General features: G+C 37.6%; 1 protein-coding gene and 1 long non-coding RNA gene across 3 annotated transcripts in view; one reads left to right on the top strand and one right to left on the bottom strand.

The window, feature by feature from the left end:
- The first annotated feature begins 7,720 nt into the window (after window positions 1-7,720).
- On the top strand, window positions 7,721-14,796 carry LOC127440967 (ADP-ribosylation factor 1-like). Of its 2 annotated transcripts, none has more exons than XM_051698064.1 (5): window positions 7,721-7,781; window positions 10,298-10,474; window positions 10,811-10,921; window positions 12,644-12,768; window positions 12,862-14,796. In XM_051698064.1, exons 2-5 carry the CDS (start codon window positions 10,330-10,332, stop codon window positions 13,021-13,023), a joined length of 543 nt encoding a protein of 180 aa, XP_051554024.1. In that variant the 5' UTR covers window positions 7,721-7,781; window positions 10,298-10,329; the 3' UTR covers window positions 13,024-14,796. The 2 variants fall into 2 exon arrangements, with proteins under 2 accessions (XP_051554024.1, XP_051554025.1); XM_051698065.1 differs by lacking the exon at window positions 7,721-7,781 and adding an exon at window positions 8,414-8,460.
- Window positions 14,797-17,135: 2,339 nt separating this feature from the next.
- LOC127440975 (uncharacterized) overlaps window positions 17,136-27,712 on the bottom strand; it is a 16,351-nt gene continuing 5,774 nt past the window's right edge. The window contains exon 3 of the long non-coding RNA XR_007897257.1: window positions 17,136-17,860. This is a non-coding gene — a long non-coding RNA (uncharacterized LOC127440975). The remainder of the gene's footprint in view (window positions 17,861-27,712) is intronic.

Here is a 27,712-nt window from a genome sequence, read left to right as displayed (position 1 = left end):
GGCAAAGCCTTAATTACCTCGCCACGCTCCTCCAAGTTTATCTCAGAATCAAGATAATTTTTTTGCTCTGTCGTCAGTTTCTAATATCTTCATCAGTAGACGAAGACGTGGATCTATAGAGATCAAGATAGAATTCCTTAAAAGCATTATTAATATCAATGGCCGAGGTAAATATATCACCACCAGCAGATTTCACTGAGGGAATGGTAGAAAAAGACACTATCTGCTTTATATATCTAGCCAGAAGATTTCCTGCTTTCTCCCCTGACTCAAAGTATGACTGTCTTGCCCTAAATAGCCAAAATTCCACCTTCCATGACAAAATAGTATTATATCTGTATTTCAATCGGGTCAATTCTCAAGAGGCCATCAGATGACATTTGGCACTTCAGCTCTGCCTCGGCACTTTTAATATTCCCTTCCAACTCCACAAGTTCTCGTGCATTGGATTTTTTGATGAATGAGGCATACTGTATGATCCGACCCCTAAGAACCACCTTAAGTGTCTCCCAAACCACGCCCACAGAGGATACTGAGGACCAGTTGGTCTCCACATAAACATTGATTTCGGCCTTTAACATTTGTTGAAATTCAGGATTTTGCAAAAGGGATACATTAAAGAGGCAACTATATAATTTATTTTTCTCCGTATGTGGCAACACCTCTAAACTCACCAGGGCGTGATCTGAGACAAAAATGTTTCCAACTGAGCAATCCACAACAGATGATATGAGGGACTTAGGTATATATATATATATATATATATAAAAAATCTATTCTACAATAAATCTTATGGACTGATGAAAAAAATGTATAGTCCCTACCAGATGGGTTCAAAAGTCTCTAAATATCTGTAAGACCAAGATTTTTTACACATCCTGTGAAGCGTCAATTTTGCTCTAGGGGGCTTGCACAGTTTTGCTTCACTATGATCAAGGTGAGTCTGATCTTTTGACTCCATCAAAAGATTAAAGTCTCCTCCCAATATTATACCATGAGGGGTGCCAGCGGCTTGCAACATCCCTTCAAGATCTATAAAAAAGCCCTGATCATCAATGTTAGGTGTGTAAATATTAGCCAAAATTAACCTTTGCCCCTGAATTTCTGCTAAAACAATAATGACCCTTCCTAATTTATCTTTAATCTGTTTGAGACATTTGAATTGTAGATGTTTACTTATCAGTGTAATGACTCCCCTGCTCTTACTTGAGCCAGCACTAAAGTAAACATGTCCACCCCATATCTTCCCAAATTTTTCAGCTTCCTGCGGGGAAAGATATGTTTCTTGAAGAAACACTATATCATATTTTTTACGTTTCAGAAGAGAAATAATTGCCCCAACCCATTCACATTCCACGTGGAGAGAGACAATCCACTCATATTAACATTTGACATTTTGACATATTAGAAAAAATAGATTGTGTGTCCAAAACAAGATTATAAAGACCACATTCCAACATTAGTGCAACAATCAACCCCCGAACTTTCCTCAGAATGAAACAAACAGAAAAAAAAAAAACATGCGCATTAACCCCGCGCACGACAGTGCCAACCGGCGTCTATCCCTCTAAACTCAAACAGTCCATGTATGCCTACGAGAGTTCCCGCGACAACTTTGCCGTCGGATTGCACGAGTCTAGTGTTTCTGCACAAATTTTGTAAGACAGAATTACATAAAGAATAAAATCTATAAAACAAACTCCAGCCAATAGGCAGAAAAAACACAAAGAACGTGTAGATTCATCCACATACTGTCCCGAAGGTTTGTTCCTCCCCAAAACAAGCTCCAGCTTCTAGCGCAACCAACACACACAAAAAATAAATAAATAAATAAATAATAAATAACAAAATAAAAAATAAATAAAAAACGTTCAGTTTCCTCAGGCAGTCAACGGAATGTTTAGTGAGCCAGCTGTTTCATAAGTGCAGCAGATGACCTAATCCTTCCAATGTCCTGCAAATATATTCCACAAAACAAACTCCATCCAATAGGAGGCACAAGTACAAAGAACAAGCAGATTCATCCACAACTGTCCCGAAGGAGTGTTATTCCACAAAACATACTCCAGCCGCTAGGCGGAACAATCACAAAAAGAAACAAAAAAGGCGCCCAGTTTCCTCGGACAGTCAAGTTAATTTTCAGCGAGTCAAGTTCACTTGGGAGCCACATGAAAATCATCAAATGGCTTACTCATTCCATTGTCTTTATGAAAGACATCGCTTGTTGTGGACATGTAAATACTTTGCGGCCATCCTTAGCGTCTATTCTCAGTTTGGCCGGAAACATCAGAGCAAAAGCGATCTTCCGTTGATGTAAGAGATTCTTGTATTCCTTGAATCGATCACGTTTCTCTCTTGTCAGATTCGCAAAGTCTGGGAACAAGAAAATGCTGTGGTTCTTCCAAGAAAGCTTTCGTTTACTCCTCGCCTCGCGTAACATGAGATCTTTATCGGATGATCTCAGAAATTTGGCCAGAATTGTTCGGGGCCTGTCTCCCTCCGTGGATCTCCTGATACCCCTTGCTTTGCCATAGTGTGGGGGTATCAGGAGGGGGTCTTAATAAAACAAACTTGATTTTTAAAAATACATTTTTTTTTTAAAGATTATGAAATTTAATTTGATGGAATTCTTTTATGAAATTGAAATGTGTAAATCTTAAAAAATAAAATAAAATAGATTTTTTTGCGTGTGTGTTCTACATAAACGTAATAAATGATATAAACTAGGATGTGGAATATATATTATTTTGAAGAATTCATAAAAGTTTCATCATAATGGACCTTTTTTATTGAACGTTTTTATTTGATACTTTTTAATTTATATATATATATATTTATATATATATATATACAGCTTTACTCAAAACTTTCCATACCCAGGCAGAAATTGTGAAATTCTGGCATTGATTTTGAAAATATGACTGATCATGCAAAAAAACTGTCTTTTATTTAAGGATAGTGATCATATGAAGCCATTTATTATCACATAGTTGATTGGCTCCTTTTTAAATCATAATGATAACAGAAATCACCCAAATGGCCCTGATCAAAAGTTTACATACCCTTGAATGTTTGGCCTTGTTACAGACACACAAGGTGACACACACAGGTTTAAATGGCAATTAAAGGTTAATTTCCCTTTTTAAATTGCAATTAGTGTCTGTGTATAAATAGTCAATGAGTTTGTTAGCTCTCACGTGGATGCACTGAGCAGGCTAGATACTGAGCCATGGGGAGCAGAAAAGAACTGTCAAAAGACCTGCGTAACAAGGTAATGGAACTTTTAAAGATGGAAAAGGTTATAAAAAGATATCCAAAGCCTTGAAAATGCCAGTCAGTACTGTTCAATCACTTATTAAGAAGTGGAAAATTTGGGGATCTCTTGATACCAAGCCAAGGTCAGGTAGACCAAGAAAGATTTCAGCCACAACTAGAAGAATTGTTTGGGATACAAAGAAAAACCCACAGGTAACCTCAGGAGAAATACAGGCTGCTCTGGAAAAAGACAGTGTGGTTGTTTCAAGGAGCACAATACGACGATACTTGAACAAAAATGAGCTGCATGGTCGAGTTGCCAGAAAGAAGCCTTTACTGCACCATTGCCATAAACAATCCCAGTTACAATATGCCCGACAACACCTTGACACGCCTCAAAGCTTCTGGCACACTGTAATTTGGAGTGATGAGACCAAAATAGAGCTTCATGGACACAACCATAAGCGCTATGTTTGGAGAGGGGTCAACAAGGCCTATAGTGAAAAGAATACCATCCGCACTGTGAAGCATGGTGGTGACTCACTGATGTTTTGGGGGTGTGTGAGCTCTAAAGGCACGGGGAATCTTGTGAAAATTAATGGCAAGATGAATGCAGCATGTTATCAGAAAATACTGGCAGGCAATTTGCATTCTTCTGCATGAAAGCTGCGCATGGGACGCACTTGGACTTTCCAGCACGACAATGACCCTAAGCACAAGTCCAAGTTGACCCTCCAGTGGTTACAGCAGAAAAAGGTGAAGGTCCTGGAGTGGCCATCACAGTCTCCTGACCTTAATATCATCGAGCCACTCTGGAGAGATCTCAAACGACCAAAGACGACCAAAGACTTTGAATGACCTGGAGGCATTTTGCCAAGACAAATGGGCAGCTATACCACCTGCAAGAATTTGGGGCCTCATAGACAACTATTACAAAAGACTGCACGCTGTCATTGATGCTAAAGGGAGCAATACACAGTATTAAGAACTAAGGGTATGCAGACTTTTGAACAGGGGTCATTTCATGTTTTTCTTTGTTGCCATGTTTTGTTTTATGATTGTGCCATTCTGTTATAACCTACAGTTGAATATGAATCCCATAAGAAATAAAAGAAATGTGTTTTGCCTGCTCACTCATGTTTTCTTTAAAAACGGTACATATATTACCAATTCTCCAAGGGTATGCAAACTTTTGAGCACAACTGTACACTGGCGGCCAAAAGTTTGGAATAATGTACAGATTTTGCTGTTTCGGAAAAAACAGCACCATCACTATTTGAAAAAAACTCATTTTTGATCAAATCTAGACAGGCCCCATTTCCAGCAGCCATCACTCCAACACCTTATCCTTGAGTAATCATGCTAAATTGCTAATTTGATACTAGAAAATCACTTGCTATTATATCAAACACAGTTGAAAGCTATTTGGTTCATTAAATGAAGCTTAACATTGTCCTTGTGTTTGTTTTTGAGTTGCCACAGTATGCAATAGACTGGCATGTCTTAAGGTCAATATAACAGCTTTCTCTAGAAACTCATCAGTCAATCATTGTTTTGAGGACTGAAGGATATACAATGCTTGAAATTGCCAAAAAAACTGAAGATTTCATACAAAGGTGTACACTACAGTCTTCAAAGACAAAAGACAACAGGCTCTAACAAGGACAGAAAGAGATGTGGAAGGCCAGATGTACAACTAAACAAGAGGATAAGTACATCAGAGTCTCTAGTTTAAGAAATAGACGCCTCACATGTCCTCAGCTGACAGCTTCATTGAATTCTACCTGTTCAACACCAGTTTCATGTACAACAGTAAAGAGAAGACTCAGGGGTGCAGGCCTTATGGGAAGAATTGCAAAGAAAAGCAACTTTTGAAACAGAAAAACAAAAAGAAAAGGTTAGAGTGGGCAAAGAAACAGACATTGGAAAACAGATAATTGGAAAAGAGTGTTATGGATCTTAACCCCATTGAGCTTTTGTGGGATCAGCTAGACTGTAAGGTGAGTGAGAAGTGCCCGACAAGACAGCCACATCTATGGCAAGTGCTACAGGAAGTGTGGGGTGAAATGTCACTGTCACAATGACAAACTGACAGTTAGAATAACAAGGATCTGCAAAGCTGTCATTGCTGCACATGGAGGATTTTTTGATGAGAACTCTTTGAATTATAATAGTAATTTTTCACGTTATTAATGTCCTGACTATACTTTGTGATCAGCTGAATGCCACTCTGGTGAATTAAAGTACAAATTTCTTTCCATAAGAGCAAAATCTGTACAATATTCCAAACTTTTGGCTGCCAGCGTGTGTGTGTGTGTGTGTGTGTGTGTGTGTGTGTGTGTGTGTGTATTTCACACTTTGTTATATTGTGCTATATATATATAGCCTATATTTTTAATATAATATAGCACAATATAACAAAGTATAGTGAGCTATATATGACAGTAGTGACAGTACATTTTAGAATAGACAGTACACATTTTTTTATTGTTTTTCTCTCAGTAACCCATCTCTCTCTCTGTTTTTTTTCCCCCTCTTTTCGAAAGTCATAGAAATGTAACTGTGATTTTTTTTTTTTATTTTAGTGTTGGAGAAAACAAAAATAATATTTGCTATGTTCTCCCATTTACCTGTATAAGCCAGCAGCGACACTGACCCTGTTATAGTTCACTTCTTTGCTTTCCAAATCCAGTGACAAGGATCTGTTGTGGCATATCTGTGGGAATCACATACCAGAGTCCCTGTAATTAAAGCCATTCATTTCAAAATGGAACATAATTGTGTGTTTATCACATTTTGGATTACAACTCTTTCAAATATATAATATTATTGAGATGCCATGCTATTGTTTGGTTAATTTCTTAATTTGTTTCATACAGTACCTGCTGTGATCTTGCTATGCTGCCCTCCTCTGGTGGACTGATTAATTTACTGCTCCTTCACTCCTGCAAACATAATGAATGTGCATGAATGTGATGTAAACTTTGATTATTTGCCACTTTGCCAGAGTTGATCAAAATTACATTTATGGATTGTTTTTTAATTGAACTGGCCACACCCACAGAATGTTGAATTAGATGGTCCATAAAATGTATTTAATATAATGCAATTTACATACAATAAAGATTTCTATAGAGGGCAAACATTGATTATAAACACCATCTAATGTTTCAGAAAATATCCCATATGATACCCCAGATAAATGCCACTTTCTAATAATCTAGGCAAGCCAATCTTAGAAAAAATGTATTTATGTTCAAATGCTAAAAGTAATTGGTTGGTTGTCAAGTTCTAGTTCCATGCTGTTACAGCAGCTCTCAGCAGCATCCACACACACCTGCCATTAGTACATACACAGGGTGCATTGTGCTGCTCCACTGCCGTGTTAATATTTCTGTGCCAGCGTGGAGGAAACAGGGAGCTGAGGTCTCAAACCTCCATCCCCAGAGGTGTAGCAGCTGTTAACCTGGCCTTGGGAATGTATCATGAAAAGAGCTGAGTGAGCTTTCTGCTTTCAACATACTTTCATGCTACTTTAAAGATAAACTCAGTCATTTTTTTCCTCAATTAAAATTTTAATCCTAAAGAAATTAGTTGTATTTTTTAAACATATGTATAAAATCATGAGGACTCACATGAGATGAGGACTCTAGTCATATCAGTAACCATATAAAAGCTGTTTTATTTTACATGGGGCAGGGGTGCCCTCATGGGGGCTGCCATGTTAGAATCACATGACCAGCTACTCGCTTAATCTCAGTAAACATCCTGTTATTGGACACTTTCCAAATTAAATTAATCATGGCTGATTGTGAATAGTGAATTTCTACAATGGCATTTGTAACTGAAAATTTGTGTTTGAATGATGCTGCATCCACACCACTAGGTTTTGTGTAAGTTCAAGATGACATACATAAAAATTACTTAGTGCACCTTTAATAAATGAAGCCTTTGTATGCATAAAAAAACTTAAGGAGTGGAAGATTATTTAGCTTGTCTTTTATGAAAAATGAAAAAAGATAACATTTCCAGGACAGTTAATACTCCATCATGTATTATGAGTTCTCAGTTTTAGATTCAAGAGAAAATGTGAAAATATTACTATCCTTGCAAATAAGTACTATGGTGATACCATGTAAAGTGACAGTAAAAGATGGAAACGACATATGACTTCATGACAAATACCATGGCATTACCATACTGTATGTCCAAAAATGTGGTTAAAACATGGACATTTTTATTATGCTGGGATTACATTGACACAAGCAAATTCAGTTGATTCATTTCCTCCCTAAAAACACTGTTAACAGGGTCTTTAGTGACTAATGGCAAAAGATTTGACCATTAATACTTAATGAAATAAAGTAAACACAGCATTCTCCATTACTGTCAAGTATCAAACCGCTAGAGCTCTCTGCTTTTTATTTCCTTTTCTGACGGAAGTGACGCGACACGCACTGACGTGGCCGGAAACCCGCCATCTTGACGGAGGAAACGCCTCGAAGTTGAGGAGGAAACTTACAACTGTGAGTGTTAAAAACGTGTTTAATTCAATTTTAACGATTGTCTTCGAAATTGAATCAAACACGTTCTTACTCACAGTTGTAAGTTTCCTCCTCAACTTCGAGGCGTTTCCTCCATTGGCAGGTTTCCGGCCACGTCAGTACTCGTCGCGTCAGAAAAGGAGGTAAAAACGAGTGATATGGTGGTATTTGATACAGTAATGGAGAATGCTGTGTTTACTTTATTTCATTAGATATTAATGGTCAAATCTATTTGCCATTAGTCACTAAAATTTAACAGTGTTTTAGGGAGGAAATGAATCAACAATTTTATGATATTAACATAATAAAATGTCCATGTTTTAACCCATTTTTGGACATACAGTATGAAGCAATGCCATGGTATTTGTCATGAAGTCAGCTATCGTTTCCATCTTTATGTCACTTACATGTATCACCATAGTACTTATTTGCAGGATAATTTTCACATTTTCTCTTGAATCTAAAACTGAGAATAATACGTATTGGGTATTAACTGTCCTGGAGAGTGTTATCTTTCATTTTCATAAAGGTAAGTAACTTCCACTCCTTAAATTTTTATGCATACAAAGGCTTCATTTGTAAAGATTTTTTAAATATTTTTTTATGTATGTCTCATCTTGACGGAGGAAACGCCTCGAAGTTGAGGAGGAAACTTACAACTGTGAGTGTTAAAAACGTGTTTAATTCAATTTTAACGATTGTCTTCGAAATTGTATCGTAAGGGAAACAAACGTTAAAACACTGTTAAATAGCATATTACCCGTGGAAAGAGATTCGTATGAGATTGTTGATGTTAAACTGAATTAAAGCTGATGTGTCTGACAAAGGAAACAACAAACTATAGACTTCAGCCAAGTTTATGTTGAAATATTAATGTTATTTTTTATTATTGAATACATCGGTCTGCTCAAACTATTGAGATTAACTTTATTATTAAAAACGATTTTTTAATCTTTAAAATTTGATATATTACAGACTTCAACACTTTCCATAATTATTCCCGTTCGTTTTATATATAACCATATCAAACTATATTAATCGTTTAAAAAAAAATGTATATTAATATTTAATGTTATTTTAGAGACTTGAAAAGCTCTTTAAATAAATATTAGGCTACTTTGACGTTATACAGATTTGAAATACTATAAACCTGCCAGATGTGTTGAGTTCAGTCGACTATACTAGATGTGTATAATACCCTGTTTTAAGAGCTTTTAACAGTATTTCCTGGTTTACTAGAACAGTGAGCAGTTGTGTACCTGTTATTCACTGGAGAATCAGGAATGACTTGTAATGTGGCAGCAGGACTTGAATTATTCATTTAAATGTTTATTTGCTCTATTTAACCCTTGTGTGACCTTTGTCTTTTTCAATTTTGTTTTTTCGATTATTTTGGCTGTGTTAATGCCAACGGCATACATTTTGCCAAAGGTGTGTATTTTTGGGGGGAATTTTGATATTTCAACCTCAGTTCCTATAATACATCTATAATACACTGTAATGTACACAAAATAGTTACACTCAGGACCTTCAGGACAAAAATGTCCCCATTGAAACCCATTAAAACTGCAATATTTGATCCCAGTGCCATTAAAGGATAAAATCATGAATTCAATGATATTATGCTTTCATTTCAGAGCCCTGGCTTCAAAATTTACATTTTTTATATTTTCCACCAGATGGCGCCATTTTCCCCATGTTTAGCCTATGGAGCAAATTACATGCTTTTTTCCTATTTTCTGTATTATAGAGCACTGCAGGCCAATTTAATAAATGATGCCGCTACAATTGTGATGGTGTGCTGGTATGGATGTCAGAGTGTGTTTTGTATGTGTGTATTGAGAAATTTGTCAGTGAGTCAGTGAAAGTGGAAAATAATATGAATATATAATATTTTTATTGCAGTTTTTCGATGTGGACATTTTTGTCCTCTAAGGTACTGAGTGTGAGTTTTTATTATTTTTATCTGACACTGCACAAAAAATAATAATGCATCAAAATCAATGTTGTTGGTAATCATTGACATATATCAGACTGTGATAATCCCAAAAAAATTCCCCTTAGCATTTAGTATATGGAAAAAAATTCTTTTTTTTTTTCTCCCCAATTTTGGCATGCCCAATTCCCAATGCACTTTAAGCCCTCATGGTGGCAGAGGACAAATCTCAGTTACCTCCGCGTCTGAGACCATCAAGCTGCACATCTTATCACGTGGCTTGTTGAGCACGTTGCTGCGGAGACATAGCGCATGCGGAGGCTTCACGCTATTCTCCGCGGCATCCACGCACAACTTACCACGTGCCCCACCGAGAGCGAGAACCACATTATAGTGACCACAAGGAGGTTATCCCATGTGGCTCTACCCTCCTTAGCAACCGGGAGGAGTCACTCAGCACGCCCTGGATTTGAACTTGCAACTCACTTTTTTTATTGACGCACAAGGTTTAAAACTGTAAATTGTGCTGATTTGGTGAACCAGTTTGTGATTTTGTTTTCAGATTCAGCGGCGTGAAAACAGCATTTATCAAAAATGGGCAATTTATTCGCAAACCTCTTTAAAGTCTTTGGCAAGAAGGAGATGAGGATTCTCATGGTGGGTCTCGATGCCGCCGGAAAGACAACGATTCTGTACAAGCTGAAGCTCGGCGAAATTGTCACCACTATCCCAACCATCGGTAAAATTTTAAGAATCTGTTTCCTGTGTCAGAACATTTGTAAGCATGCAAACTACTCACCTTTCAGCTAAAGTCACCTTTTCTGATGTTAATTTGCCCAAATTGTTTGGTAAAATGTTCTACATTTTCTTTATTAAAGTCACTTGAAAGGGTCACTTGAAGCTTAAACACTTAAAAAAAAAAAATAAAAAAGCTTTAAATACACAAAAAAATCTGGCAACTGAAAATATACATCTGGAACACCTGCTATGACTTTTTCACCTTTCATGAGTTTGCGTCCTGATTTAAAAATGAGAAATGCATGTGTTTAATTTTCATTTATCTCTTATGTGCAAGGTTTTAATGTTGAAACTGTTGAGTACAAGAACATAAGTTTCACCGTTTGGGACGTCGGCGGTCAGGATAAGATTCGACCATTGTGGCGTCATTACTTCCAGAACACACAAGGTAAGATTTTCCACCATTATACAGAGTTTCTTTTTTATTGTTTTAGTTGGGAAATCAGGTTAAATGTATCCAAATCTGTTCAGGATGGCTCTTTTAAAGGAACAAGTAAAAAAAAAAATGTTCATAATTTAACAATGTTGTTAAAAGCCTCTGTGCAGTAGCCTATTTTACATATTTTTACAACTGCTATCACGTTTTGTTTTTTTTGTTTATGAAATAAGATTTATAAATTGGGTTATTTTAAGTTTTATATTTTCACTTTATATGTTTATATGTTCCACTTTGATACTGTCACTCATGCCAGATACTACAGGTAGACCGATTTATCGGTTTTACAGATTAATCGGTTATTGGCAAAAATTCATGGCAATAGTTGCCGATAATTTTTTTTATTATTATTCATTCCTCCGGAGGATTCTGCAGTTGGAAGGTCTTGGTTCTACAGAATAAAAGCAGCCTCTAGAGGTGAAATAAAAACGATCAGTGACACCTCATGGGGATTTGTTATATTCGTTTCCAACTTCATATCTTGTGAATAATAATTTAAAAAAAAAAAAGCTTAATTTGGTAAATACTTAAATATAGATTGTTGTAACAGAGCTAAGTCTCCGACATTTCAAATAAGAGTCACCAGTGTGTTTCGGGCTCCCATGTTATGCACCAAATCTTCATTTATTTTTTTTGATTTATTTTTGTTTTGGTTATTATTGGGATTTTAGTGGAGCAATTAAACTGCATTCAGGATTTTGTTCATTTTGGACTCTTGTAGCCTCGGTGTCATAGTAAACAAAGACTAAGAATTTTTTTTACATTTTATAAATTGATAAAACAATATATATATATCAGCAGATTAATCGGTTATCGGCCTTTACCACCACCTCAAGCCCAAAGTATACCTCGGTCAGATGTGAACACTGAGCGTATGCGTACAGGACGCGTGACGCCAATTTCGTCATCGGCAGAGGGCTTGAGCACTGAACGTGTGTAGCCAGATTTCTAACTGTGTGTACTCTGAACACGCAGAATGCGCCTGGAATTATTTGCACTAATTAGTGGGTCCACAAGGAGGCAACAATCACAGTTGAGCCGTTGCTGTCATGACGAAGCGCTAGAAGAAAATGTAATCACTGGTAAACATCAGGAGACTAAAGTAAAAACAACAACAACAGTAGATATGCACGTCAAGTGCACGTGTGTGAGGAGGTCAGGAGATCCCTGCATTTGTATAACTTGAGTCTGAAGGAATATAAAGACATCTTAATGGGTCTAAACTAGTCCAGTATCACATAGCAGTCGTAGCACGCATGTGCCAACTGCCTGTGTATGCGCACACAGTCAAATGAAGTATACTTTGAAAGGCAATCGTTTGACAGTACGCATACACTAAGCGTTCGCGTCAAAACCGAATGTATACTTTGTTTGGGCTTTGGTTATCGGCAAAATCCACCATTGGTCGACCTCTACCTGAATCAGATGTTTTTATGCCAGATACACGTTCCTACCTGTCCAAGAAAATTTTTCCAAATGTGTTATGTTTTTAAGATACATTGATAGATATAGAGAATAGATATCCAGTAAAATAAAAATATCCAGTAATCATGAAGGACTGGAAAAGTTGGTGCGAGCAATGCAAAAAACAGGGACACAACGAATGATTTGTTCCCAAATTTGCCATCACAGTACGATATGTAGCCTACCATATGTCATTTTGTCTTGTTGTAGGTCTGATCTTTGTGGTTGACAGCAACGACAGAGAACGTGTGAATGAGGCACGAGAGGAGCTGATGAGAATGTTGGCTGAGGATGAGCTCAGGGAAGCAGTCTTGCTAGTGTTTGCCAACAAACAGGTACCAAAAGTTTTTATGTGGTCAATTGAAACCCACATAGTTGGGCTTCCAGTTGCACGTTATTACAGATTTGATCTGATTTTTGTCCGACAGGACCTTCCGAACGCCATGAACGCTGCAGAAATCACGGACAAGCTGGGTCTGCACTCGCTCCGGCACAGGAACTGGTACATTCAGGCCACGTGCGCCACCAGCGGCGACGGCCTCTATGAGGGACTCGACTGGTTGTCCAACCAACTAAAAAACCAGAAATAATCACCTCACTGTACTCCTCTTTCTTAGTTTGTTCTTCTCCAAACTTGCTTTACTCCCACTTTTTTTAAACCGACGGTGCTGGAAGCTGCGCTCATTTCATACCTTTCATATGTCACAAAGAACGCGAATCTCTGACGTTTAATGTAAATAGTTGTGTTTTTGTTGTGAGGCAGCTTTTAGAGCACCATTATGCAATATCAACTTTGTCTTTCGATGTTTATTTACATTATTTTTTTTCCATTCTTAGTGTTTGAGTCATTGCAAAAAAGGGGAGTTTTAAGAACATCGGCCTGTAAACTCCAATAGATCTCATTTGAAGCTTGCACATGTATTATTTTGTTGTGCGTATAACAAGACTGTCTCATGCGTGTACTGTAAACAAAGCTGTTTTGTTTGTCTCAAATCGAGGACAGGAAATCAACCAGTACGGACACTACCTGCACAGATTACGGTTCAATTTAGAGGAAGAGAAACCAAAAATGATTACACTGTCTTCTCAGCAAAGGTTGATATGACCTCAAGCTTTACTGTCGTGATACTTCAGGAACCATAGGTGTGATGCCTTGAAATAATAACCAGCTGCACAAAGATGCAACTCAAAACTTGTACGTTTGTTATCAGACTCCCAATGCACATCAGATAACAGTTTTTATTTTAGGGTTGTGTGTGTACATGAGAAATGTCGTTGTAGTGAGGTGTATTTCGGAATGTCTGCCCAGAACATGTTTGCGTCATATTTCACCCCAAAATCAAAAGAAAGAAATAATAAAATAAAAAACTAGGGACTTTTTTGCATTGAAATTATTTTTGACAATTAAGCATATTTCCTCCCAAATCACATTACTGCAAAGAAATTTACTCTAATTTTCACACTGTAATCTGTAATATATACATATATATATATATATGTCAAGTTTTTTACATCACAGTAATATTTGTTGTACTGCTTTTAATGAATGCTGATTTGTTTAAAAAAAAAAACAGTACATTACATTTGAATGTAAATGAGCTTATTTGCCAATGAAAGAAATATTAATTGTAAATAATTATTTTCTTAATGCAAAATATCTTATTTTTTTTAGGATTTCTGTGATGAAATGTGACCCAAACATGTTTTTGTGAGATTCACCCAGTAAGAGAAGCTGAAGCATTTCAATTAATGCGCCTAGAATTAAGTTTTTAGAGCAATATCGAATTTCATATTGTTTTGAGACACTATTTACATGTGTTCCTCAGCAAATGTCTCTTTCACCTTAATGCTTTGGGGTTTAAGGGTCTTGCCTGAACTCAAAATCTAACCACCACTAAGATTAAACAACAGCAACCTCATCTAAGAACCTGTTAACTTGATGTCTGATTAAATGGGTTTTGCATTTTGATGGATGTATTTCGAATTCCTCATGTTGAAAAAACTATGAGCGTCTCTAGAGAATGCGGCATGTGAACAGCAATATCATGGTTGAATGGGCTTATGTTTTGTATAAAGGAGTCGGTTCGTAGCCCCCCTGGTGCCTTTGTGTTTCAGAGACATCTGTTTGAGTTGTTAAACATTCATGTCCACTCACATGGTCACTATTATGGAAATTTGTTATTTATCTTTTTTCTCTTTTTCCAATTAACCTCTGATTTGATAGACACTGATTTATTGGGGTCAAAAACTGTATGTGAACGAATCTCTTAGCTATATATGTCTGATTGTGTGACTTAACATAAATGTCTTTTTTAATTATTCATTTTGACAAATGCACTGTAATTAAAGATATTAGTGTATAACTGGAATTGTACTGTTGTGCTCTCGGTATTAACTTTGAAACAGGGCTTATTAGTTAATTAGACAATGTAGTTCACAGATCCACTTTGTGTAAAATAGTTTTACAGAAGATTGAAATATATATATATGTATACACATACACACACGGTTGAAGTCATTAAAACTCATTTTTTAACCATTCCACAGATTTAATATTAGCAAACTATAGTTTTGGCAAGTCGTTTAGGACATCTACTTTGTGCATGACAAGAGTAATTTTTCCAACAACTGTTTACAGACTGATTGTTCCACTTTTAATTGACTATCACAATTCCAGTGGGTCAGAAATGTATATAATGACTTGGTTCATTAAGTTTTCATACACTGAAATAACCGGCTTATAAGGTAGTACTTTGTTTTGCAGTTTAGACTCAAAAGAACGAATTATACAGAGTCATTTGATCTGGAATCAGACTATACAGGTCATGTTCTATGTTTCGCACTAGATTTAAAAGAAAAGCTTCATTAAAGCTATTTGTTCAGGAATCGGACTACACTAGTAGTGTTGTATGTTTTGCGCTGTAGATTCAAAGAACCGGCTCATAAGATTCATTCATTTAAAAGTCTTTAAACTGAAGTATCTGCAGTAGATAACAGGGGGTTTGGTTTAGGGGAGGGAAGAGATGAGTAGCAAGTGTGCCTGGTGTAAGGGTGTTCTCGCGTGTCTCGCTGTCATTAATGTTCCACCGAAACGCCCTCCAGCTCCCCAAACGCCTCCCTCGCCTGCTCAGCAGAAGCACTTTAATAAGTGACAAATAGGATCGGCTGGGCCTGTGCAGTCAGCGGTCTGGAATCAGGCGCCGGAGCTGTCGGCCCAACAAGGGGGAGGGAAAGCAATCTAGGACAACGTTCCTTTGGCCCGATTAGGCTGCCATGGATAATGCAGCCAAGCCCGTAATACACGGCAGGGAAGGCATGATGGTGGGAACAGGAGGGGTGCCGCTCTTTTCGCTGGCTCTCTTACAGGGTGGCTTTTGTTCAGCCCACTCCTGCTGCTCCAGCGGCTTGGGGTTTGTGTGTGGCATTCGGGCCATCCCTGGGCCTGGATTTTTGCACTTGTCTTTTGTCTGCGCTTTGCTCTTTTCTCACATGGCCCCAGGTGCCTGCCAACAAAATGCAGCCTTTCACGGCAACTCAATGCAAATGCAAACACTCGGCTCTATTATAGCGGCAGGAGTACATTCCAACAGTCAGGAAGCAGCGCTCCAACTATGAACAACATAGATCCAGAAAACAAGGCAGGGGAAAACAATATCTTCTGGAGTATAGAGGTGTTGAGAGCAGACACATTTTAGGATCAACCACCAAGCCTAGTGCCAGGCCAGGTTGGCATGACTTTATACAAAATCAAGCCATTTACAGTGAGTTATAAAAACATGGTTTATTTCACAAAACAGATACAAGAATAAAAACGTGATCATTCTCTATGGAAAACTGATGTCTAGTTTTCTTCTTTCGCAGTGAAAAACATTTTAAAGTATGAAACTCACAGAAACATATTTAGGTCACATTTCACCTCAAAAGTCCAAACATAATTTATATATATATATATATAGCATGAAGTATATGAAGGCTATTTTTTGAGACTATGAAGATGTTCTTTTTTTTTTTTGCATTGCATTGCTTTAATTACAAATAAGCACATTCCCCCACCCCCAAAATCTCATTACTGTAATGTCATTGCCATTATTCTTAAAGAGATAGTTAATCCAAAGCTTCTCTTACCATTTACTCACCCTCATGCCATCCCCGATGTGTGATTTTCTTTGTTCTGCAGGACAAAAAACAAAGATTTTTAGAGGAATATTTCAGCTCTGTAGGTCCATACAATGCAAGTGAATGGTGACCAGAACTTTGAAGCTCGAAAAGCATATAAAGGCAGCATAAAAGTAATCCATAAGACTCCAATGTTTTAATCCATGTCTTCTTAAGTCATATGATAGGTGTGGGTGAGAAACAGATCAATATTTAAGTCCTTTTTTTTTTTACTATAAATTCTCCTACCTGCCCAGTAGGTGGCGATATGCACGAAGAATGCGAATCGCCAAAGAACAAAAGAAGAAGAATGTGGAAGTAAAAGTGAAAGTAGAGATTTATAGTAAAAAGGACTTAAATACTGACCCGTTTCTCACCCACATCTATCATATCGCTTCTGAAGATATGGATTTCACCACTGGAGTCTTATGGATTACTTTTATGCTTCCTTTATATGTTTTTTTGAGCTTCAAAGTTTTGGATCCTGTTGACTTGCATTGTGAGGACCAACAAAGCTGAGATATTCTTCTAAAAATCTTTGTTTGTGCTCAGCAGAAGAAAGAAAGTCATACACATCTGAGATGGCATAAGGGTGAGTAAATGATGAGTGAATTTTCATTTTTGGATGAACTACCCTTAAATAGTGATTCTCATTACTTTAATACAGTATTTTTTACTACACTACAGTTGATTTTTTTATTTAAAATTGACAAAAATGAAAGGCAACATAACTAATACAACCTACTACATATACCTGTATACCATGGTTTATAAATGTTAAAAAAAATTATTTAAAAAAAAAAAATTTTTAATTATTTTTTTTTATTACAGTAATGAGAATAGGAGTATTTTTTTCCATTACGGAGGAAATGTGCTTAACTGTCCTAAAAAAATTTGTAAAAAAATTATGGTGCAAAAAATAGATTTTTAGGCTTTTAGCAAAATATTATTCCTTATTTCTTTCTTTTGATTTTTTACTTTATTCTTATTTTTTTAATTCCCATTATTCTTGGGGGGGGAGGGGGGGTTAAAGGGCATCAGTCGTCTGTGACGGTGTCGTGGCGCTGCCGGTGGCTTTGTGATGGGGACCCTCGACCAGCATGGTGGCCGTCAGAGGACGAGTCTGTGTCGTGCCGTCGGTGCTAGTGAGGGGGGCTCAAGCTCCTACAGGCGGCCTTTGTCCCCCCCGAACGGCTGTCACGGGCTCCGGCTCCACTCTGACTGCTCCTTGATGGATTAGGACCGTGGTGGTCCCGCGGGTCTTTTCTCCGCCTGTGGAGCACAAAACACACCTAGACAATCATTTATTTCAGGGTATGCATGGGAAGTTTTGTTCAGTTTGGTAGAGAGGGGAGAACTATAATCCAAACATACACTATTACTGACATTATATGGATGCTTTCTAATGTACAATCACAGAGGCATAATCTGGACATATTATAAAGTGGCCCAAAAATCATTTGGATTATTTAGGCACACTTAATAATGTTTAAATGTCATTGCATTAGATAGCAAATACTAAACCAAGTAGCATTTATTTTAAAGAAAGATAGCACAAGTACACTTTTCAAGCAAAACATTTAAAAAAATAAGTTTGTTGGGTTTAACATTATAACACAATGGTTATATTGTGCAAAATGAAGACAATATGGACACTTTCTAGTTACATTACATTACATTAGTGGTCCTTAGTTAATGTGATGAACTACACCTGTGTGGCTACTCAGCTAGGACACTTCATGCAGCCACTAAAATCTCACTGACACCAGTTGATTAAAAGTTATTGCAAAAATGGTTCAGAAAAAGTTGTTAGTTCTGAAAAAAGCTCTAGCACCATTTGTTTGAAGATGCCACATGGATTGATATTTTGTATCTACATCCCCAATTCCAAACAAAGTTGGGACAGCTTCTGGACAGTGTTGATGTACGGCTTCTGCTTTGCATAGTGAAGACCAAAATGGATAGTTCACCCAAAAATGGAAATTCTCTCATCATTTACTCACCCTTATGCCATCTCAGACGTGTATGACTTTCTTTCTTCTGCAGAACACAAATGAAGATTTTTAGAATATTTCAGTTCTGTAGGTCCATACAATACAAGTGAATGGGTGCCAACATTTTTATGCTCAAAAAAGCACATGAAGGCATCATAAAAGTAATCCCTAACACTCCAGTGGTTAAATCCACGTCTTCAGAAGCGATATAATTGGTGTGGGTGAGAAACGTACATTTTTAAGTCCTTTTTTGCTAGAAATTCTTCTCCCTGCCCAGTACGGGGCATTTGTATGAAGAATGTGAATCACCAAAACACAAGAAGAAGAATGTGAAAGTGAAAGTGGAGATTATCTGAGCAGAGAGGAGAATTTATAGTAAAAAAGGACTTGATCTGTTTATCACCCACACCTATCATACACTGAATCATCACTTCTGAAGATATGGATTAAACCACTGGAGTTTTATGGATTACTTTTATGCTGCATTAGTGATTTTTGGAGCTACAAAGGTCTGATCACCATTCACTTGCATTGTATGGACTGAAACAGCAGAGGAATTCTTCTAAAAAAAATCTTCATTTGATTTCAGCAGAAGAAAGAAAGTCATACACATCTGGGATGGCATGAGGGTGAGTAAATGATGAAAGAATTTTCGTTTTTGGGTGAACTATTCCTTTAACTTGCATCTGTGAATGCAGTGGCAAATGGTGCTGACTGACAAAGGTTTACCGAAGTATTCCTGAGCCCATGTCATGATATCAATTACAGACGCATTACTGTTTTTAAGATAGTGACGTCAGACGGATCAGAGATCATTTTCGGACTTGCCCTTTACGCACAGAGATTTGACTGGATTGGTTCAATTTTTTAACTATTTTGTGCACTGTGAAATGGCCAAAATCTTTCCAATTTGGCCATTGTTCTCATTGCGCTGAATTATTTGCTGATGCATCTTTTAGCAAATTGGCAAGTCTTGATCCATCCTTGCTCCTGAAGGACTTGGCTTTTTTTTGGAGGATCTTTACAATACGATTGCCTCACGACTCCAGTTTCACATCACCTTGTTATTTCAACTCGTCAGATTGTTTTTAGTCCTAGATTGCCCGTCTCAACTTTTTTTGGAGCATTCTGCAATCATTTGATTTGAAACAAGTGTATGTACAGTATGTGTATATATATATTGTATATATATAATAACAAATTTTATTCACAAGGTAAAACATCAAACAATGTGTTGTTGTAGTGCTTTAAATATAGAACAGGATGAAAAGAATGTGTGACTTAAGTGTCCACAACAATACTTTTTGGGTCCACTCTCAGTGGTGTAACTTAGATCTTGTGGGCACCAATGCAAAAAAAACCTGATGGGACCCCCTGCCACCCCCACCCACTGGTAGCCAACAAGAATTAACTTAAAATATATGACGTTATAATGTCATTTTTTTGTTTGCGCAATATTGTTACTAAATGTCTCAAAGTTGTTCCTCTCAAGGCACCTTTTCAGAAATTACGAGAAATATCTTTTCTATTTTAAAATTTCTTAAATTATTCAAATGGAATTCCACAAATTAGTTATGCCATTTATTCTGAAAGGCTGCATTTTACTCAAAAAAAAAAAAACAAAAAAAACATTTAAAATAAAAACAATTTTACCAGTAATCCAGCTGATCATAGCCATTTTTTTGGGGACAAGATTAATTTACTGTCAGTTTCTTTATGACACTATTATCAGCTTTTTCCTGAACAAAACGACAGGATAATTCAAGCTTACCTGACATAACAGACATAGTTTGTTTGATCAGCTGAACTTTAATGCTGGAGATGCCCAATAATAGTATCATTGTTGCTTCATGCGCACTCTCAGCACAACTCTCTCTGCTTTGTACTATCATTAAATATGTCTTTGACCGTGACACTGCATCATTGATACTCGGCAGCTCTTTACTCACATAATGCAGAGTAAAGATGACGGTTTCTCGGGTGAGGGAGAAACAAGTTCAGGACTGCAGAGCAAAAAAATGCAGTGGTAGCTGTTAAAGCTCAGGGCTGATGCTCCGTTTGCACTGAGTAATAACGTCAGACGCACCACACTGGCTCAGTAAGATTTACCAAGAATTCCTACAATGTCGAACAAAAAATGCAGAGAATCGTTCGATTTATCACAGAAAATATGTAATTACTAATTAAATATTCTATGTTAATAATAAGCTATAATTTAGAAGTTTTTAGATAAAAAAAAAAAAAAAAAGTCACCATAGATGAGATGTACAGTTTGTAAATACAAAGCAGTTCCATCTTAGTAACTGTGGTGTTTGCATGCGTTGTTTGCTGACGAAGGTATAGACTAATGATTAATCGTTGCAGTAATCGCCGAATAATCATTCTAATGATCGTTAGATTAATCGATTATCAAAATAATCGTTAGTTGCAGGCCTAACCTCTAATTGTTACATATTTTGTTTTCTTTCCTAAGAAGGAACTAATTGCATTTGTCAGGAAAATAAGTATATATAGTCAAAGATATGCACTTTCGAAATATGCAATTAAATATTGGAACACACGTATGTAAAAGGTTCTCACTCTCTTTGTTTCAGTGTTCTGAAAATGTTTGCAAGAATAGTATCGTCTATGAGAATGCAGCAAATGACTTCAGACATCTCAGCTCAGGAGGAGCTCTGAGTTCAGTTCACTTTATTTCCACAGAGCAGTTCGTTGTGAGCGCAACTCTGCAGGGTCACACTCTATATACACACTACACATCTGTGATTAAATCATAAAATATTACAACTCGTTCACCTCGAACCATGATTTATATTGCAGTGATTATTATCATCATTATAATTATTGTTTACATTTATCATTGTTTTTAGATCTTAATTTGTATTAGTAATTTTCCGCCTGTTGTCATAGACGGATATTTGCGTGATGGTAAACGGAAAGATGGTTATCTATGTTTTTTTGACCAATTCATTATTTTGTTATTAACATTTTTTATTGATTCCAAGATAGACAAAAATAAATTTAACCACAAAATTATATATTAGGAATCAACTTATAACCCTTTATAACCACCCCCCCCCACCACACACACAAATATAAAATAACTAAATACCCACATATAAACAGACACACAAATAGAAAAAAATAAGTTGTCTCCCTCCACTGCCCCACACTTGGACCTCTCCAAATGAGATAACTGCCCCATTTTCTGCCATAACTCGACAGGTTCCCCAGCCGTCTGGAAGTCATCTCCTCGAAAGCTGCCACTTTACCCAACTCGGTGCACCACTCACGAAATGAGGGTGCATCAGTTGACTTCCAACCCCTAAGGATTAGCTGTCTGCCAATCATCACGCTGGTTAGGACCCAGCTTTTCATATATGTATCTCCTATATTCAGGACCCCTCCATCACTCAAAATACAAAGTCTGGGGCAAAATGAAAACTGAGTGTCCAGTACATCACACACAAAACGCTGGATCCTCAACCAAAATTCCTGAATCTTAATACAACCCCAAAAAACATGGGTTATGTCCCCGTCTTCTGACTGGCATCGCCAGCAGGTGGGTGAGTCTTTAAGACCAAGCCTATACAATCTAGAGGGGGTCCAGTAGAACCGATGTAAAATCTTAAATTGCATCAGATGGATCCTTGCATCTCTAGATGCAGACCTGATGCTTTTTAGGATCCTAGCCCACTCTCCCACCTCCAATACCAAGTTTAAATCTTTCTCCCATAATCTCTTGAGAGAAGATGAAGCTCCATCCCCCAGACTCTGAATTAACAGGGAGTAATACACAGAAGCTTCATGACCTTTCCCAAAAGCAGTAATCACCATTTCCAAAGTATATGCCGCTTTAGGGGGTGTACACCACTCCCAAAAACGGTACAGAGCAGGTGACGCAGCTGTAAAAACTTAAAGAACTGGGATCTAGGAATCTTAAAATTTTGAACCAAATTATCAAAAGATCTCAGTACTCCACTCTCATATAAGTCACCAAGTGTAGCAACCCCCCTCCCAATCCACTCTGACCAACAGAAAGGGGACTTATTAATATGTAATTTAGGGTTCAGCCATATGCTTGAGGCAACATTTAAATAAATGTCCAAATTAAACACTCCGGACACTTTTGTCTAAACCATGTGCAAATGCGAAATAACGGGGTGTGACTTAACTTCTCCGGTTAGTTTGATCAAAAGGCTTTGCAATGGCGAAATAGGGGCAAGAACTTCTTGTTCAATAAGAAACCAGGGAGGGGCTCTCAGGTGGAAGTGACCAATGAGCCAAATGTCTGAGACTGAATGCATAATAATAAAACAAAATTTTGGGTAGGCCTAACCCACCTTTGTCAATCGGCCTATGTAACTTATTGAAATTTAATCTGGCACGCTTACCATTCCATATGAAGGACCTCTCTATGCTATCAAATTGCTTGAAATAAGAGAGGGGGACATCTATAGGGAGAGACTGTAGCAGGTAGTTGAATTTTGGAATACAATTCATTTTAATTACATTAACCTTACACGATAAGTGTAATGAAGTCCACCTGCCCACATCATTCGAAAACCTTTTTATTAAGGGATCAAAATTAACTCTGACTAAATCAGACAAATTTGCTGGGAATATAATTACCAAATAAATAATGTCCTTTTTGGGCCACTGGAACGGCTGGAAGGCCGTTACTGGACAGTACGTTCTCAGAGCCAAAGCTTCGGATTTAGAAAAATTGACTTTGTATCCTGAGAACTTGGAAAAGGAATTAATAATTCTGTTGAGGCAAGGCATAGATCTAGTGGGGTCGGAGATGAATAATAAAATGTCATCTACATAAAGCAGAAGCTTATGCGCCATACCTCCCGCCATCACCCCTGGAAAATCATCATCTTTTCTTATCGCGGCTGCTAATGGTTCCAGGGCAAGACAGAACAATAATGGGGAAAGAGGGCAGCCCTGCCGAGTGCCCCTATCCAGAGTAATATAATCTGAAATTAATCCATTCGTTTGTACCGCCGAATAAAGTATAAAGTAACTTAATCCAAACAATAAAAGTATTCCCAAACCCATACATTTCCAAAATCTTAAAAAGATAATCCCATTCTACCATATCAAATGCTTTTCAGCATCAAGTGAGATGGCAGCGACCGGAGTCTGATCATTCGCCACTGACCACATGATATTGAGACGCCTGATGTTATCAGAAGAGCTGCGGCCCCGAATAAATCCCACCTGATCTATATGTATAAGAGATGTCATAACTTTACTTAATCAGTTAGCCAAAATTTTTGACAACATTTTTACATCTAGTTGGATCAGGGAGATTGGACGGTAACTTTTACACTCGTTTGGATCTTTGTCTTTTTTAAGAATCAGACTGATCTGGGCTTGTGTCATGGTTGGAGGAAGCTTTCCATTCTTTAATGATTCAGTATAAACTTCTAACAAAAGTGGAGCCAGTTCTGTAGCATAAGATCTAAAAAATTCTGCAGCAAAACCATCTGGCTCCGGAGCCTTGCCAGTAGGTAGGGACTTAATTACCTTGTCAAGCTCCTCCAAGGTTATCTCAGAATCAAGAGAGTTTTTTTGCTCAATCGTCAGTTTAGGAAGATCTAATGGTTCCACAAAGTTTCTAATATCTTCATCAGTAGATGAAGACGTGGAACTATAAAGATCAAGATTCTTCAAAGGCATTATTAATATCAATGGCTGAGGTAAAAATTTCACCACCAGCAGATTTCACTGAGGGAAAGGTAGAAAAAGACTCTCTCTGCTTTATATATCTAGCCAAAAGCTTGCCTGCTTTGTCCCCCGACTCAAAGTATGACTGTCTTGCCCTGAATAGCCAAAACTCCACTTTCTGCGACAAAATAGTATTATATCTATATTTCAATCGGGTCAATTCTCTGAGGCCATCAGATGACATATCAGCGCTTCTGCTCTGCCTCTGCACTTTTAATATTTCCTTCCAATTCCACGAGTTCTTGTGCTTTGGATTTTTTTATGAATGAGGCATACTGTATGATCCGACCCCTAAGAACCACCTTAAGTGCCTCCCAAGCCACGCCCACAGAGGATACTGAGGACCAGTTGGTCTTCATATAAACATTGATTTCAGTCTTTAACATTTGTTGGAAATCAGGATTTTGCAAAAGGGATACATTAAGGCACCAACTATATGATTTCCTTTTCTCTGTATGTGGCAACACCTCTAAACACACCAGGGCGTGATCTGAGACTAAGATATTTCCAATTGAGCAATCAACAACAGATGAAATGAGGGATTTAGATTAAAAAAAAAATCTATTCTAGAATAAATCTTATGGACTGATGAAAAAAAAATGTATAGTCTCTACCAGATGGGTTCAAAAGTCTCCAAATATCTGTAAGACCAAGATTTTTACACATCCTGTGAAGCGTCCATGTTGCTCTAGGGGGCTTACACACTTTTGCTTCACTATGATAAAGGACTGAGTCCATCAAAAGATTAAAGTCTCCTCCCAATATTGTATCATGAGGGGTGCCAGCGGCTTGCAACATCCCTTCAAGATCTATAAAAAAGCCCTGATCATCAGCGTTAGGTGCATAAATATTAGCCAAAGTCAGACTTTGCCCCTGAATTTCTGCTAAAACAATAATGACTCTTCCTAATTTATCATTAAATTGTTTGAGAAATTTTAATTGTAAATGTTTATTTACCAGTATAATGACTCCCTTGTTCTTACTTGAGCCAACACTAAAGAAAACATGTCCACCCCATATCTTCCCAAATTTTTTAGCTTCCTGCGGGGAAAGATATGTTTCTTGAAGAAACACTATATCATATTTCTTAAGTTTAAGAAAAGAAATAACCTTCCTTCTTTTTATTGGGTGTCCCAACCCATTCACATTCCATGTGGAGAGAGATAGTACACTCATATTAACATTTGATATTTTGATATAGTAGAAAAAATAAATTGTGTGCCAAAAACAAAATTATGAAGACCACATTTCAACATTAATGCAACAATAAAACCCCGAACCACCCCCCCCGTACAAAACAAACAGAAAAAAAAAAAAAGTGCGCATTAACCTCGCGCACGACAGTGCCAACCAGCGTAATCCCTTTAAATTCAAAGAGTCCATGTACACCTACGAGAGCCCCTGCGACAACTTTGCCATCGGATTGCTCAATTTTGCTCACAAATTTGTAAGGCAAAATTACATAACATCAAATATTTTGTAAAACAAACCCCAGCCAATAGGCAGAATAAACACAAAGAACGTGTAGACTCATTCACAGAACTGTCTCGTAGGTGTGTTCCTTCACAAAACAAATTCCAGCTGATATAAAGCCGTTCAATTTCCTCGGACAGACAAACGAATCTTCAGTGAGCCAGCTGATGAGTGCAGCAGATGACATAATCATTCCAATGTCCCATGAAAATACTCCACAAATCATACTCCAGCCAACAGGAGGCATAAGCACAAGGAACTGACAGATTCATCCATAACTGTCCCGAAGTAATGTTATTTAACAAAACAAGCTCCAACCGCTAGGCGGAACCAGCACAAAAGGAAACAAAACATGCATCCCGGTTCCTCGGATGGTCAAGAGTCAATTCACTCGGAGTCCGCATAAAAGAATATCCCATGATTTACACAGTCCGCCAACTTTATAAAAGACATCCTTTGTGTGGACATGTAGATATTTTGTGGTCATCCGTTCATTGTAAAAGTGATCTTCTGTCACTGCAAAAGGTTCTTTAAGGAAAAGTGTTAATCCACAAAACAAAATAAACTCCAACAACTCGGCGGAGCCAACGCAAAAGGAAACAAAAATAGCGCTCAGCTTCCTCTGAAAGCCAGAGTATGTACATTGAGCCAATCCACTCACAAGAAAAACACCCAATGGTTACTCACCCATTGTTTCAATAAAAGACATTGCCTGATTGGGACATGTAAATACTTTGCTGCTGTGCTTGGTGTTAATTCACAGTCTGGCTGGAAACATCAGAGCAAAAGTGATCTTCCGCTGATGTAAGAGTTTCTTGCATTCCCTAAACCGATCACGTTTCTCTCGTCGAGTTCGCAAAGTCCGGGAACAAGAAAATATTGTAATTCTTCCAAGAATGCTTTCCTTTGCTCCTCGCCTGACGCAACACGAGATCTTTATCGGATGATCTAAAAAACTTGGCCAGAATCGATCGGGGCCTTCCTCCCTCAGCAGATCTGTGAGCTGGGACTCTGTGAGCTCGATCGATTTCCAGCTTGTGGCCTGTTATGTCAAGCAGACTCAGGAAAAGCTCCTCTAGGAATTTCACCATATCTCTGCCCTCCTCATGCTCAGGAATTCCAACAATTCGAATGTTATTCCTGCGGCTTCTATTCTCAAGATCTTCAAGCTTTTCAAGAACACGTTCCAAAATCAACTTTGGTCACGGGCGGATTAGCGGCTAATTCCCTCTCTGATGACTCCCAAAAATGTATTCCTTTTTCAACATCTGTCACTCTTGTGACTAGCTCAGAGAAAATTTTTTCCATCGCTGTAATCGATCGACATATTACAGGGAGATCCTCCAAGTCCGCAAGTATCTTCGTCAACATCACCGACATGTTGGACAGTTGACGCTGGATTCCTTCTGCCGCGCCATCCAAATCAAGTCCCCGGTCCACAGGCCTGTCTGGGCTTTCATCTTGAACCCGTATGTGTCTTTTAATGTCTCCAGAGCCCGAGGATTTTGACTTATTTGAAATGATGAAGTAATTAGATATTGTGATATTTTCTTATTTTATAAAAATATCGTGAACATATTTCTTGCATATCGCCCAGCCCTAGGAGGGAACAAAACAAATTTATTCACACATATTCAAAGTCATTACCCTTCCGAAGCAGCTAAAATGGGATGAAAGGTAATACAACACCAACATTAAACCCGCAACAACCCACAATAAGTGCTGTATTTGCCCGGACAACTAAATACCCAACCGGTAGCCCATGATGGAGAGAATGCACAGATGAAGTAGGTTCGCTGCCAAAGAGATGCTGCCCGTCACAACTGCTGAAAAGCCATCTTTCAAAAAGCTGAACAACACACATTTTAATTGCACTTCATTTTTTTTGTTTCATTTGAATTTTTAGTTAAAATAAATAAAA

This window comes from Myxocyprinus asiaticus, chromosome 5 (assembly GCF_019703515.2).
Source record: "Myxocyprinus asiaticus isolate MX2 ecotype Aquarium Trade chromosome 5, UBuf_Myxa_2, whole genome shotgun sequence".
NCBI classification, from domain to species: domain Eukaryota; kingdom Metazoa; phylum Chordata; class Actinopteri; order Cypriniformes; family Catostomidae; genus Myxocyprinus; species Myxocyprinus asiaticus.
This window is presented reverse-complemented; position numbering and strand designations above follow the sequence as displayed.

Excerpts from the sequence above, each read along its gene's own strand:
- LOC127440967 (XM_051698064.1), top strand. The coding sequence starts at position 10,330 with ATGGGCAATTTATTCGCAAACCTCTTTAAAGTCTTTGGCAAGAAGGAG. Across the intron at positions 10,922-12,643 it reads TTACTTCCAGAACACACAAG|GTCTGATCTTTGTGGTTGAC; the intron begins GTAAGATTTTCC and ends GTCTTGTTGTAG. Across the intron at positions 12,769-12,861 it reads TAGTGTTTGCCAACAAACAG|GACCTTCCGAACGCCATGAA; the intron begins GTACCAAAAGTT and ends TTTGTCCGACAG.